This window comes from Centrocercus urophasianus, unplaced genomic scaffold (assembly GCF_019232065.1).
Source record: "Centrocercus urophasianus isolate 14NV4802_14NV808 unplaced genomic scaffold, USGS_Curo_1.0 seq_20, whole genome shotgun sequence".
NCBI lineage: Eukaryota > Metazoa > Chordata > Aves > Galliformes > Phasianidae > Centrocercus > Centrocercus urophasianus.
The window spans coordinates 12,149,675-12,164,925 of NW_024884756.1; the positions used below are offsets into that span (position 1 = coordinate 12,149,675).

General features: G+C 39.9%; 1 protein-coding gene across 2 annotated transcripts; it reads left to right on the forward strand.

Annotated features, from left to right (window-relative positions):
* The first annotated feature begins 308 nt into the window (after window positions 1-308).
* On the forward strand, window positions 309-13,727 carry NDUFS1 (NADH:ubiquinone oxidoreductase core subunit S1). Of its 2 annotated transcripts, none has more exons than XM_042821925.1 (18): window positions 309-387; window positions 535-626; window positions 2,353-2,460; window positions 3,623-3,699; window positions 3,791-3,872; window positions 3,980-4,110; window positions 4,779-4,964; window positions 5,415-5,549; window positions 5,886-6,000; window positions 6,958-7,103; window positions 7,590-7,718; window positions 8,879-9,008; window positions 9,470-9,630; window positions 10,966-11,120; window positions 11,709-11,884; window positions 12,656-12,790; window positions 13,006-13,078; window positions 13,374-13,727. In XM_042821925.1, the coding sequence occupies exons 1-18, from the start codon at window positions 324-326 to the stop codon at window positions 13,463-13,465; spliced, it is 2,187 nt and encodes a 728-aa protein (XP_042677859.1). In that variant the 5' UTR covers window positions 309-323; the 3' UTR covers window positions 13,466-13,727. The 2 variants fall into 2 exon arrangements, with proteins under 2 accessions (XP_042677859.1, XP_042677860.1); XM_042821926.1 differs by having other exon boundaries at window positions 309-343; window positions 536-626.
* Window positions 13,728-15,251: the final 1,524 nt, after the last annotated feature.

The window sequence follows — 15,251 nt, forward strand, 5'->3', positions numbered from 1 at the left end:
GGAGCGGCGGAAAGGGCCGAGGCGGTCGCCATAGGGGCTGTGGCGGACGGGTAAGGCCGAGCCATCTCCGCCGGCCGTCCCGCAGCCGCCGGTAACGGGATCGGCTCCTCCTCGAGGTAGGGGCGCTGGGCTGCAGCCGCGGGCCCGGCGCCTTCCTCCCGCCATTCTCGAGGTGGCGCCAGGCAGGCCGGGGCTGCCGGCGTAGCCGCCCGCAAGGTGACCCCGGGCCGCGCGCCTCAGTCGGCGCGTTTGTAGCGTGCCGCGAGGCGTTCCGAGCGCCGCAGCCCCGCGCCGCTTCTCTCCGCAGAACGCCGCACAGCACCATGCTGCGCCTGCACGCCCTCCGCACGGCCCTCGCAGCGGCCGCGCCGGCCTCCGCGCTGCGCGGTAAGTGGTGCCGGCCCGCTACCGGCGGGAGGTGAGCGGGACCGGAGTCGCGTCGGCGCCGTGAGACCGCGACGGGTGCGGGGTCTGCCTGTTCGCGTCCGGCTGCCGGGGAAGGGCTTGTTACGAAAACTTTCCCCTGTCTTTCAGGCCGCACGACTGCCACGGCAGCCGGCAACCAGATCGAGGTGTTTGTGGACGGCCATCCCGTGCTGGTGGACCCCGGAACCACGGTGCTGCAGGTGCGGGCGCCGCACGGCGAGGCTTTACTGCGCTCCGTCGCGGCTCTTTGCGGCGTTTGTGTTCTCGCTTGCAGAAGCCTTTAAAATCTTAAAATTACCGATTGCCTGGGTTTGAAAGGGACCTTAAAGCCCCTCCCTGTTGTGGGCGGCTCTGCCACTCTTGTCAGGCTGCCTGCGGCCGGTCCAGCCTGGCCTTGTGTGCCTCCGATTTCACGTTGAATCCAATCTGCAAGGCTGAAGTAAGGCGTACAAGAATAGGCTTAAATAAGTTCTGGTTCCAGCTCGGAATGCTATCAGCTATGGCAAACTCCATAAGCTACAAATTCTAGCTCTAGATTCTAGAAGCTGTAACACCTGTCTAATGACTGAACTGAGCATCATCATCTGCTGATTTTGTTCCTTAAAATGGTGTCTCAGGCAAACAAGGGATTGCTTTTGGTTACTAGTTCTTACAGCTCATAATGCTGTTCCTGCACTGCTTCCATTCTTTCTGCTGTGGGGAATAGCAGACTTTGGATCTCCCAGCTTACGCTGATTTTTGCTGCTTTTCAGGCCAAAATGTCAAGTAGATCGTTCTCCAGTCTGACATCTTTTCAAGCAGCCATTCAGTGGGGGTACAGTATAATGAATTAGAACATAGCTGCTCTTTGGATATTGTGTGGCAACTGTTGAGTCACGGCCTGAACCACTGATTGAGCTTCTAGGGAAAGGATTGGGTCAGCCCTGGGAGCACAGGTGGAGGCAATTCAGCTGTGTGACTGGAAGGGGTGGAGCTTGGCTGCACCTCTCTTAGACCTCATTTAAGGGCTGACCCCCATGGGGGAAGGATCTCTTTCTGGAGATCCCTCCCTGGTGGAGCTTTCTTCTGTGAACCTGCACTCTTCCAATATGTCTTCTAATGTGGGTAAGCAATTTTTTTTTTCCTTCCCTAATGGTACACCTTTATATTGTGCTGATAATAAGATACTGTCCTATCTTATTGATCTATCTAATTGTTATAGATACAATTCACTAATTAATTGATGACTTCTGACTGGTGGTACATACACAAATAATTCTGTAGTGTTTTTTGTGTCATCTGAAGCTAGTGCTGTCATAGGAATACTGTGATATGGGGGGTTGTAGACAAAAAGCAGGTTCATTCACTCTCAGCAAATCTTTTGTCTTACCTGTTGTGTTGCCTCTTCAGACATAGTGTGGAAGACTGTTTCTCTGGGCTTAAGTTTGTGCTGAGATTGAAGATGGACAGTGCCCCTGTGCATTCATGCTGTGTACCAATTTTGTTGGATTTTCTGATGTCATAATGCCCATTCTTTCTTACATGTTTTTCAAGTTTTCCTTTATGTACTTCACTTCAAATAGTGTCTTTTTTCTTTAAAACTTTATTTCTTGCTTCTGGTGTTCTATCTAATAAACAGACTTCCTCAACCTTTAAAGAAAGAATGAAAGACCAATTCTCAGTTTGTCAGCTAGGCATTGTGTTGGAAAACAATCATATTTATTATTAATAACCTTTGCATATTGCTGCTTGTTTACAATTTTTAAAGCTTATTTCTCTAGAAGCTAAGAGTTTAGTTGAGTTGAGAAGTTGAAAGATCTGTATTTCTGGGCACTAAAACCGCTGCTCTTTGGGGGAAAAACTTCAGCTGTCTGTGCTATGTGTTATAAGATCTTACTGAAAGATATAACTGAAACTTAATTTCCCTTTGTTCTTTATTCTGTGTAGGCCTGTGAGAAGGCTGGAATTCAGATACCACGGTTTTGTTACCATGACCGTCTCTCCGTTGCTGGAAACTGTAGGATGTGTCTTGTGGAAATAGAGAAAGCTCCAAAGGTACTGTGTATGTTCTGTAAGAAGTACAGTTTTTACTTTGTCCTTGTTTTGTACAATCTTAAGCACAGGAATTACTGTAATTCAGCTGCTTCAAGCAGGTTTTTCCCTTTCCCCACTTTTAAGTTAATCTTTATGTTATTTATGCATTAAGGCCAAGTTATGCTGAGCTGCTGTGATTGTCTATTTTTAAACCTGTGAGCGGTCACTCCTTTTCTTATGTATTATCTTGCTGTGAGATGAGCATTTGATAGCTGTGTATTTTCAGATATGTTCTTATGTAATTCAAGCTTCACCTGCAGATTTTCAGTTGATAGCACACAAGCAGAACACTTGGACTCAGCCACAGGATTAGCACTTGCACTAGTTTGCTCTAGCTAAGGACTGTAGTTACCACTTTATATTTTAGTGCATTGTGTACTATTGAAGTTCACTGTAAAATAGTAACTAACTCAGATTGAATTCTGCCTTCTGCAGTATTGTTCTACCAATCACAGATCACAGAATCACCTGGGTTGGAAGGGACCTCAAGGATCATGTAGTTCCAACCCCCCACCACCACCAAGTCCAGTTAGATACTTAAGGCATTCTTTTGGAGTTTTGGATTGGGCACTTAAATAAACATTTGTGTACTCCTGTGAAACTCCCTAGCTCATGTCAGCTCAAATTCAACAGTTTGAGCTTTGTATCTCCAGTAGTATTGCATCATTGCAGATTGAAATTATGATCTGTATCATAATGTGAGTGGAAGGCAGGAAGGATTCATTTTCTGAGGAGGAGTTTTTGATAATTTTGCGTTCATCTTGTGAAGAGTTGTATTCCATGACTCTTGGGAAATGTTGTGTTCGAATAAGTGCCCAGTAGCTAAATGATACATGCTTTCAACTTCAGTACTAGAAGTTTTTGAAATAATTTACCTCAATTATCTAACCTTTTTTTTTTTTTTCAGCAAGTTATTAGTAACTAATATTAAATTAGTGACTTCTAGTGACACTACTGGTTAGGTTTCCTTTTTTCTTTTTTAGTGCAGAGACCTTTTTATTTCTGTAATGTGTTAAATTAATAACAGGTGCCTATGTCAGAATTTGGGAAGGGAGGCTGGGATTTATGTCAATACTGAGAAGAAATATGTTGTGCTCATGCTTGCTGTTTATGATGATTGCAGCCAGTAGCTGCTTGTGCCATGCCAGTTATGAAGGGCTGGAACATTCTGACAAATTCTGAGAAGTCCAGGAAAGCAAGGTACCTTTGTTTTAGTCTCCTGTGGCTGATTACTTGTACTGTTTGCTAACGGGTATGGAGTGAACATTAACTGTATTCCTGAATCCAACAGAGAGGGTGTAATGGAATTCCTGCTGGCAAATCACCCACTGGACTGTCCTATCTGTGATCAGGGTGGAGAATGTGATCTACAGGTACAACATTCATTTAAATGGTGTAGACATGTATTAATGTCTTGCCTTAGGTGACACTGTGCTGTCCAGCAGTCTGGATACATATATTTTTTCATTGTCTGTTCTAGGATCAATCAATGATGTTTGGCAGTGATAGGAGTAGATTTAGAGAGGGAAAACGCGCTGTTGAGGACAAGAACATTGGCCCATTAGTCAAAACAATCATGACTCGGTGTATACAGTGCACTCGGTGTATCAGGTAATGTCCTTTATTTTTCAGAGAGTACTTCAGCAGCAATATCTATATAAACTTGTTACTTGTAAAAGAAATGTGAGAGGCAGCCAACATTTCTTTTTCCCTTTTCTAATTGTACTTAAGAACTCTTTCTGGAAGGGACTGATGGCTGTTTTCCCAGAGCTGCCAGACAGCTGTCAAAGGAAGCAGAGAGAGATGGCCAGAATGGAGTGAAGTTGGCACTCTGTTAGACAGAACTGGTGACTTCCTTGGCCAGAACTGTAAGATTGATTTATTCTTGACAGCCTCTGGTAGCTGTATTTATGCTGTTCCTTGGTTCTGAGATGTAGTACTGGCTTGAGCCAGATGGAAAAAGAATACAACATATCTGTCTACTTCCAGAAAGAAGTTCTTAGGTACAGCTAATCTTAGACTTGAACTCTGAAGTTCAGTGACCGCTAAACCACTGTACTGTGGTGTTTTGGTTTAACTACACCTAATTTTTGTGGCCCCATCTAAATGAGTTTCAACATATGTACAGTCCTGCATGAGATGAATGTATCAAGGTAGTAGTTCTGTCTTGAGGTAGGTGAACAAAGGCTAACATTCGTATTCAGAAAGAGTTGAAAAAAATGTGCTGTGTTGCTGTTAAGCATTCCAAATCTGTTTTTCAATCTTATTGTGTCTACCAGATTTGCTAGTGAGGTCGCAGGTGTAGATGACTTGGGAACAACTGGAAGAGGAAATGACATGCAAGTTGGTACCTATGTTGAAAAGATGTTCATGTCTGAGTTATCAGGGAATATTATTGACATCTGCCCCGTTGGTGCACTTACCTCCAAGCCTTATGCCTTTACTGCACGCCCATGGGAGACAAGGTATGTCTTAACTCACTGTGCAACTTCCTCTGTTTTTCCTATTATGCTTTATCTGACAATATGCCCTCATCCAGATCATAGGATTTTTTCTGATTTTTCTTATTGTAGAACCCTTAGTAGACTAAATCTAATATTCTGTTGCTGACTCAGAAATCTTTCAAGAAAAGGAAAAATGCCAGAGTTTCTGGGTATAGTTGACAAACTATACTTAGTTATAACTTTTTAGATTATGCTCATAATCTTTGAGATTATACTTATTAGAAAAATGTGTATGAAGAAAAATTGAAACTAATTAAGTTCAAATTATTTAAAATATCTTTTTAAAGATATCTCTTCACTGTAAATCTAAAGCTTACCCTACAGCTCTTGATTATTTTTCAATATTTATTATGCAGTTACCTGCTGTTAGTCTATAGGAAACTGTAAATGTTTGTTTATTCTGCTGAACAGGAAGGTAGAGTCCATTGATGTTCTTGATGCAGTTGGAAGCAACATTGTAGTGAGCACAAGGACTGGAGAAGTGATGAGAATATTGCCAAGGCTGCATGAAGATATCAATGAGGAATGGATATCTGACAAAACAAGGTGTGTGGGAGGTATTTGCACACATGCATTTATGCACACATAGGCACACTTAAAAACCAGAAACCTGCATGGTAACTCTGACTCCTGATTTTTGCTGTTACTATTGGAAAGATACGATGAAGGGTAATTGGTAAAACATACTGCTGATAACCAAAGCTATTGGGTTTGTGGTATTTTCATTTTTGTGGTGTTTCTTTTTTTTTTTTTTTTTTTTGCATGGTTTGGAGAATAATTGGAAAATCTAATAATTGCACAGCTTTTAAAAATATAGTCTTACAAAGTATTCAGTATACACAACTGTCTTTGCTCTTCACTAACATCAGTGTTTTTGCTCAGGTTTGCATATGATGGTCTGAAGCGTCAGAGGCTGACTCAGCCCATGATCAAAAATGAGAAAGGACTCTTTGTTTATGCTTCATGGGAGGATGTGTTAACTCGTGTTGCCGGTGTGGTAAGAGCAATGTTCAGTATGTATAGCATGTAAAATTAATTCCTAGGGCTGGACAAGTTAAAGTGATTAATAGGGAAAGAGCTATATAGGAAAGGATGTTTTTCTCTAAGGTTAGTGGGGAGAATTTGACTTCTATTGTACTTCCACTTAAATCTCTTCTGAATATGATTCAGTATTTTGTGGGTTAGATGACCTGAAGAATTTTGCTTTATCATGATTTTAAGAATATACAGGCAGTGTATAATTTGGGGCATTTAAATAGCAAACTAAACTACTTCAGAATCCCAAGAGGAAGTGCCTTTCTTAAATCACTCCGATCTGTCTGAATCTTTAAATTTACTGAAATTGTGCTATCAACACTTCTGCCACTGGAGCCATTAATTCTGTATTACCTTTATCTGAATCGTGCTTGCCTCATTGCTCTCTGTGTGCAGTGATTGATTCTGGTGCTCAAATGAAGTGCTGCATGACTGCTTTAGATTTTGATTAAAATTTTATGTGGGTTGAAGTAGAATTGAATAACTGTAATTGAACTTTCCTTGGGGATGTTTCACCCTGTGGTACAGTAGCAGGATTTGTTATGAAAGTCATTGCTTCTCAGATAATGCCTGTGGATTAAGTTTATCAGAGCTTGTCCAATGGAAGTTTGTTTTGTCTGTGCTATAGCTTCACTAAAATATAAGCATGAAGTAGTCTTCCTCACCACACCGAATAAAAATCAGTCGATATGGTAATTCAAATGAGAGACCCCTGCATAGAGCTGTTCTTTGCTTCCATTGCAAGGTCTGAAGGAGTTGGAATCGCTGCCTTGCGGAAGTCTTGTACTGATTTTTGTGTTCCTCCAGGCTAGTAGACTGCCTGTCTTTGGCTCGTTCTAATCTAACACATTTACCTGGCCCCGAAGGGAATTCAATTCTGTGGTTTCTTTGCTTATGTTTATACTTTCTGTCCCTCCAGCTAAAGGCTGTCCAAGGTAAGGATGTAGCAGCAATTGTAGGAGGACTGGTGGATGCGGAAGCACTAATAGCTCTAAAAGACTTGCTGAATAGAGTAAATTGCGATATGCTCTGCACCGAAGAGATCTTTCCTACTACTGGAGCTGGGTAAGAATCTAGGCAAAGTTCATAATTATTATGTTAATAAACTCTCCAGTCTGTGAATCATTTTATGGTAAGAATCTGAGATGACCAAGGGTAGTAATTACTGATGTGTTAGCAGGTTTTGTTTATAGAGAGTATTGATTGTGAGCAGAGGCAAAAGTCTCCACTACAGCAAGGTTTGTGTACAGCTTCACACTTACTGAGTCTGCTGCAGTTTGACAGCGAGCTACTGAGAGTTAGTTTTGTATTTTGTTGTAAGCTTAATAACTCAATCATTCTATTTAATTGTCTGTGTTGTAGTTCTTCTCATGCTGCTTCTGACACTTAAGAAAGCTGCTGATTCTATTTGGATTAGTAATTCAGAATAAAAAGCATCTTTTGCTGAGATTAAAAAATATATTTGGGGCATTTAGTATCATTTTCACATTTCTTCACTCCTTCCCTGAATGTTCACTGCCTTGCTTCTTTCTTTTTTTGTCACTGTTATAGCACAGATTTACGCTCTAACTACCTGCTTAATACCAAGATTGCTGGAGTGGAGGAGGCAGATGTCCTGCTTCTGGTTGGCACCAATCCACGCTTTGAGGCACCGCTTTTTAATGCTAGAATTCGGAAGAGGTTTGTATCCCTTGGTGGTGAACAAGCATGCAAATGCATCTGGATTTGGCTCAGTGCTCCACTAGAGCTGCAGGCAGTAAGTTGAAGGCACTCATCCAGGTGGACCTGGTGGATTTAGTTTACCCTTTACTAAGAGGGGTTGTGTAGACAAGGGGTGTCTCTCCTTCCTGCAGTGTACAGTTGTGTTTTGTTCATTCTCACTTTGATGTTTTAAAGACATTCATATGCTCATTTATTACTTTCTTATATAACACAGACACCTTAGACTTTGTTTAAAGTTGCTTGTTAAAGCATAATTCTTTAAAGAATAATTTTCAGCATTGGTTTGCTCCTTCTTATATATGTTTTAACAAACTAGGCTTTCTGATTAGTAACAGTAATTCAAATGTCATGTTGTCTTTGACAAGCAGTGGAGCCATTTCTTTTGAGCATTGCTAATTCATTTTTAACAAGATGCATCAGTGGGTGATAACTGAAGTTTATAAAGCCCCTTCCTACCTTATGGTTGGAGATTTTCTAAAGTGCATCATTTGAAACAGTGACAACCTTCAAAATGTTGAGATGAAAAGAAAAATGCAGTTAAATTTATGGAACATTTATCTCTTGGAAGACTGTGCTGTGAGGAACTGCAAAGAAAAAAAAAATTCTAACCAGCAACATTTTTCTTTGTATCAAATAAGCAAGTGGATTTCTAAAACTGTCCAATTCAGAACTCTTTACTGTGAATATTCTAATCTCAATTCTGAGGTAACCAAGAGTTAAGCACAAGAATAATCTTAATATTAGTGGTAGATGAGTTTTTTCCATTTTCTTTGCTTGTTTTTCCTTAACACTATAAAAGATGCCTTAAAGGTATAGCATCTCATTTTGTGCATGGTTTTATTTGCCATTAAATTGGCAAAAGTTTGAATGGAGAACTGAGATCTGAACTTCTTTCATAAGGAGTGCTGCTGCATTAATCCCAGAACGCATATAGAGAAATGGCTCTAAAAACCATGAGCTTGCCCAAAATAATAATGTTAAGCCACATTTTAATAAAACAGTGATTGATATTTAAGCTGTTTTGAAAGAATTTGCATCCTATTTTGGGAAATTATATCAGTGGGTTTGGTTGACTAAAATCCTGTATTTCTTTTGTGTGACATTTGCTGTGTTTTCAGCTGGCTTCACAATGACTTGCATGTGGCCCTTGTTGGCTCTGCTGTGAATTTGACGTACACGTATGATCATCTGGGAGAATCCCCACAGATACTCCAGGACATTGCTTCTGGGAAACATGCATTCTGCAAGGTACGCACTGCTTCTGAATCTATTAAAAGTTCAGATACGTTGAATAACAGTCTGGATTCCTCACAGAGACAGATATGATTAGAAGTACTGTGTATAGGGTTATTAGCGTTTAATTAACTGCAGAGATGAGGTAGTGATTGGTGTGCACTAAGCATGTGTGAACTGTTTAATACGTCAAGTAAAAACTTTCCGGTGCAGGAAACTCCTGAAATATTTCTTGATGTGAAACAGGCTGTATCAGCCACTGCTGTTTCCACTTAAGAGTCTGGAGTATAGTTCTGTGCTAACAGGGTACCTACTGTCATCATTTCTCTTGTAATACTTTCATTTAGTAATAAAGACTATTTCAGAACTGTAGTTTTTGCATGGAAGGCTTACATTGAAATTATGCTATCTATTACTTTATCTGCACTAAGAATAGTCATCAGAGCCTTGGAATTCATGTCTTCATCCTCACACAGGTCCTCAACCAAGCTAAAAAGCCAATGGTGGTGGTAGGAAGTGCAGCACTGCAGCGCAACGATGGAGCAGCTATCCATGCTGCAGTTTCCACCATTGCACAAAATGCCAGGACTAAGAGCGGAGTTGGTTCTGATTGGAAAGTTATGAACATCCTTCACAGGTTTGCTTTGAAGCTTTTTAGGGGGCTGTTTTCATTCACTCAATGCTGGCCATACACAAGTTATCTTAACACATGCACACAAATTTATTTGTGTGTATTTAAATGCTTTATCAGGTTAGAACCTGCAGGGAATGTAACTAGCAGAAGCATAAATAAAAATCAGTTTCTTGACTTGGCAAACTTCTCAAGCTCTTCTCAAGATTACATTAGATTTCTTATTCTGCTATCTTTAACCATGGAATTTAATGTGTAAATTTAGAGAGACAAAACACAAAGAGCTTAATAATGTACCAAAGTGCCCAGTAAAAGGCAGGGCAGACCATTGTTACTTGCTAAATGATGGCTTCTTATCTCAATAAGGAAAACCAGAATTGTGAACTTATATAAACAACATGGCCTCTTATTTCTTTACTGTGCAAGTTCATAATTGAGTGGTGTGTGTACCTTAAAGCTTTTCACCTAAGTGCTATTATTAATTCAATGGGCAGGCTTCCCATGTGGAAGTCCTTCCCCACTCCATTCTAAAACTGAATGTCATGCTGACAACTTCTGTAAAGGAAAAATGACTTCAGCAAATGCAGTTGCTCTCAGATTCAGAGATGCAGTGAAGTCCTTCTATCAAATATTCCTTAGCAAGAGCAAGGAAGCTCTCAAGGAAGCTGAAATGTAAAACCCTACTGTTGAGACTCAAACTTCTAATGCCAAAATGAATCATTTTGCATGAAAGGAGAAATTAACATTTTATAACAGTAACACTGAAAGATGTGTACTCTACTGAGATATTTCTAAATATATCCATGAACATGGCACCTGACTATGTAGGATTATGGAAAAGTAAATGCTGCAAAATAGGAGTGCCAACTTCATTTTAAGAATGTGGTGGTGGTGTGTGTGTGTGTGAATAAGTGAGTAGTGATGTAGTGGAGGTCTTAACAATTAAGATGATTCAATGTGGTTCGTGGTAGTCTTCCATCTGCCCTGTGGAGAAAGTCCTGCTAAGCAAAGGTCATTGCTGAAATGCCATGCAGAACACCACAGTTCACGAGGTAGCTCTCCACCACTAGGCCCTGAACTGCATTGTCTGCCTTTATTCTGCCATCCCATCTTAAGTAAGCGGGATTCATTAGGAAGAGTTGAATTGGCATCAGTCAGTGAAAAGGCAAAACCAACCTAGTATTGTCAGCTACTTTCTCAAAATTCACAGCTGTGTTTATGCTTCAATTTTGTCTTGTTAGAAATGTAGCAGTCCAAAATATTTGCTAAAAAAAAAAAAAAATTAATCCTGTTCTGATGAGAAAATTCTGAAATAACTTGCAGTCATGTTTGTTCCTGCAGGGTTGCAAGCCAGGTAGCTGCTTTGGATCTGGGTTTCAAGCCAGGAGTGGAGGCAATTAGGAAAAATCCTCCCAAAGTATTGTATCTCTTGGGAGCAGATTCTGGTTGTATAACACGTCAGGATTTGCCAAAGGATTGCTTTATCATCTATCAAGGTAATTAGTACATGTAAATTTAGGAGTGTTGTCAGCTAAAAGCTGGAGAGGGAGCCTACACAGTGTCATACTCTTAGAAATGTATCTGACCCTTTAAGTTACAGCCTTTGTTTTCTGACAAGAAATGAAACTTCCAACATGCAACTGACAGACTGGTTTTCTATTTCTTAAGTAGAAATAAGAAATTATTGATGACTAATAGGGGAATATAAACCAGTTTGACAGTGTGCAGCTTAGTTTCAGACCTGGCAGAAAGATGTTGGTTCCCAGCTGTTCTGTCATACCAAAATGCAGTCTTACCTTAATTCACTAAGCTCCTTGTTCCAGGAGTTCTACTAAGCTGACTGGCTATAGAGGCTGAATCACTATTTTCTACTGCTTGCAGGCTCTTATCACCAAAGAGATGGGCTCAAAGTGAGGTCAGATAAGACCTCAGAAAAGTCATCAAAATATGCTTTGTGTGATTAAGTGAACATCAAACTTTTTTCCTTCTGGGAACACAGAAATTCTATATTGCTTTAGTAAAGTATTCCACTTTGTCTTATTTTGCTGTTTACTGTTTTTATTTTTTTTTGTCTACCTATTTAGGACATCATGGGGATGTGGGAGCTCCCATGGCTGATGTTATTCTCCCAGGAGCAGCATATACAGAGAAGGCAGCAACATATGTGAATACTGAAGGTAGGGCCCAGCAGACAAGAGTAGCAGTAACACCTCCTGGGATGGCAAGGGAAGACTGGAAAATCATTAGAGCTGTCTCTGAGGTAATGTTTCCACTATAAATTGCTTCTAGTAAAAGTATAGCAAGTGGTTAAGTTCCTTTGCTATTGAGAAGTGTTTCCAAAATGGTATATTTCTAGGGAAATGTATGCTTGTGGTCTTATGTAACAGTGTTTTGTATTGAATCCTTTCATTATTGTGTGAGCTGAATAATACTGTTTACCTTTCATGGCTAGAACTAATGTTGTAGCTGCTGTATGCTATTGGAATGTATACTGGATGAAGCTTTATCTGGAATTTCTGCTGGTGGTCTTGATGTGCTTTAGAGCAAACTGATGGGAGAATACAATTGGTTGCTTTTAGAAAGAAAACAGTGCTTGGGACAGGATCTAGTATCAGGAAAGACACGAACATGTGTACAAGTCACTAGAAGTGATGCATTAATAATAACATCAATTTCTATCACATTTGGTAGGAAACAAGGGAAAGTACAAGCAAGTGTGTGTGTGTGTGTGTGTGTGTGTATATATATATATATGCACACACAAATATTCTGTCTTTTTCCTGATTTTTAATTTTTTTCTCTTTTACCATGAGGTAGTTTTAACTGTATGTATCAAATCTCAACAGAATACTGTGATTGCTGTAAAGGCTTCAGTCCGTATGTTAGAACTGCCAGTGTTTTCCAGAGCATAGTTTTCCTGATTTTTTTTTTTTTTTTAATTTTTACTTTAAGTGTGCTAATGGCTTGGTAATTAAAATACTATGTATTGAACATGTGGATTTGATGGCATCTCTTTCTGTGAATCCCTCAGCTGGCTGGTTTGACCTTACCTTATGAGAACCTTGATGAAATACGGAAGCGTTTAGAAGAAGTATCTCCTAACCTGGTCCGATACGATGATGTGGAAGAGGCTAACTACTTCAAGCAGGCAAATGAATTATCAAAGGTAAGCAAAACACTTAAGCATGGTTTAATGCTGTTACACAGGTGAATGCTTTTTAAGAAAACGAGCCACCTTCATACACAGTACTGCGAGTATAACTAGATCTACACTGAACAGTGAATGCAGCAGTGAATGCAGATTTCACAACAGAAATACTTTGGTACCGAGTTCCTATCATAAAGCTGCTTAATTTCATTTTTCTTCCTTTCTTGCCACAGTTAGTAAAGCAGCAGCTTCTTGCTGATCCTCTTGTTCCACCTCAGCTCACAATAAAAGACTTCTACATGACAGGTATGTAGAGGATGACTTTCCCATTCTGAAACCTGCAATACATCTTACTTAGCTTTACAGCATGGTTTTTATGAGGTGCTTAAAGCTTTCCACCAATTTATGTTGAATTTGACTCTTCCTTCATAACTTTCTCATAAGATGACTTGGCATTTGCACAAAGAATAGGACATTTGTCTTTCTCATCTTTGTATGCAGTCCTGTACTACATATTTTTATATTGGCTGTGTTAATCTGCATATGCTGGAAAAATTAATAGTTTATGTATTAGTGTGGTTTTATCTGTCTCTTTCTGCAGATTCCATCAGTAGAGCATCCCAGACAATGGCCAAGTGTGTGAAAGCTGTTGTTGAAGGTGCTCATACAGTGGAAGAGACGGCCAGCTGCTAGTTGCTGATCAGACTGCTACCACTTTCATCCAAGTATTTGTTGCAGTTAATAGCTGTGACCAATACCTTTTTCTTCCCAGAAGCTATTTGCTAGGCAGTGGCATTTCTTCATTCTCATTTTCATCAGTTCACATGCTCCCATACTATAGGACTCTTGTGGCTGGAGAGAACACGCAGCATTCAACTTGCTGTACCTAGAGGCTGCATACATGATGATTGTATACAAATAAATCATAATATTAAACAAGCCATTACCCATGTAATTTATAAAGCTCATGCTTCTTGTATGAAATCTCAGTAAGCAACTCAGCCACAGCAGAAGTTTTCATTTGCCAAGAACAATTTTTTAGTAGCCTGAACACTAGATTGTAACCTTCCAGAGCATCTAGGTATTTTAAACAATGAGGATGTGAAGGCTCTACTTTGGTCTTGCACTTTCAGAGCAAGTTGTCTCTCTTTCCAGTTAAATGTACCTGGTTTGTGTCAGTATTTACCTACCACTCCTAGATATTTTGATGTGTTTCTCCATTTTGTTGGCAGTTGAGAAAACTACTCAAGGGAAGAAATATTTTTATGTTAAGAGAAAGCAGTTTATACACAGCTTTGAAATGTTTAACTTTTTAAAACTTAGCAAAACATAATAGGCTTTCAGCTGTATCAATACAAGAACAAAATCTCACTATAGTTCCTCTGTGCACTGATGGTTTTATGGCAAAGTGAAAGAGGAGACTGGGGTTTCATTTTTAAAGCTTTGCAATGACTTTAGAACAGTGAGAATTCAGTGCTACAGAATGTTGGATAATGTAAGTTTAGAAGAAGGCTAGGTACCCCAGCAATAAGGTACTAGAGTAATAAGATATAGAGGAATCCTTCCAGGAACCATGCAGATTGAAGCACTGCTACAAGGTCATTACTTCCATAGCAATCATAGTTTCTAGTAATCCATACATCATAGTTTCTTTCGGGACGAAAACCCATGTTTTTTTCCAGGGTGGAATAATACTGAGTAGAATACTGGTGGAATAATACAGGGTGGAATACTTCATATGAATGCTGCTCTGGAATTCTTGACTTTCTAAAAGCTCTTTCTTTTATCTTTGACATCTTTCAGTAACAATCAAGTAGCATTTTAAAGGTTCTTTTCCTCCTGCAAAGGAAGAAGTCTCTTCCTGGTTTCCTCAGCTTCACCCAGTCTGCCTTATCCTAACCAAGCGACTCTTAAACAGAGGATGTTGCTCAACCCAGCCTGCTATTCTCCAGTTACCAACAGGGTCAGTTCTCTTGGTGGTACAAACTAACTATTCATGCAAAGATACTGTGCACATTAAGCAAACATCTGCAAGTACTGCAGTCTATTTCTAATGTGGCAGTTAACAGGTATGTCCATACATGTCACTAAATGCAGCATAAAACCTTCCTCTGTCCTTGTGGAATGTTACTTCTTTAGGGGGGAAAAAGGAGGATGCGGCAGGGACAGCAGAAGAAGAATGTGTATAACAGCATATGCCCAAAGCAAGACAGCTGGTTCTTTCCATAAGCGGTGGTTCAAAAGAGAAAGGTTTACTGAATACAGGATTCAGTAAAATATCTGGTTCTTGTGTTCCTTGGATTAATTCCTTCCCCCCCCTTCCAAATCCATATTGTACATATGTATAAGAATAATTTCAGTTGTGCAGCAACTCAGCCGTTTCTTCATTTCAGGATTTATAAAGGCTAAAAAAATCAACAGCTATTTCTTTCATAAATAACATCATTATTTAACTCTGGGAGCACAGGCACGTTATTAT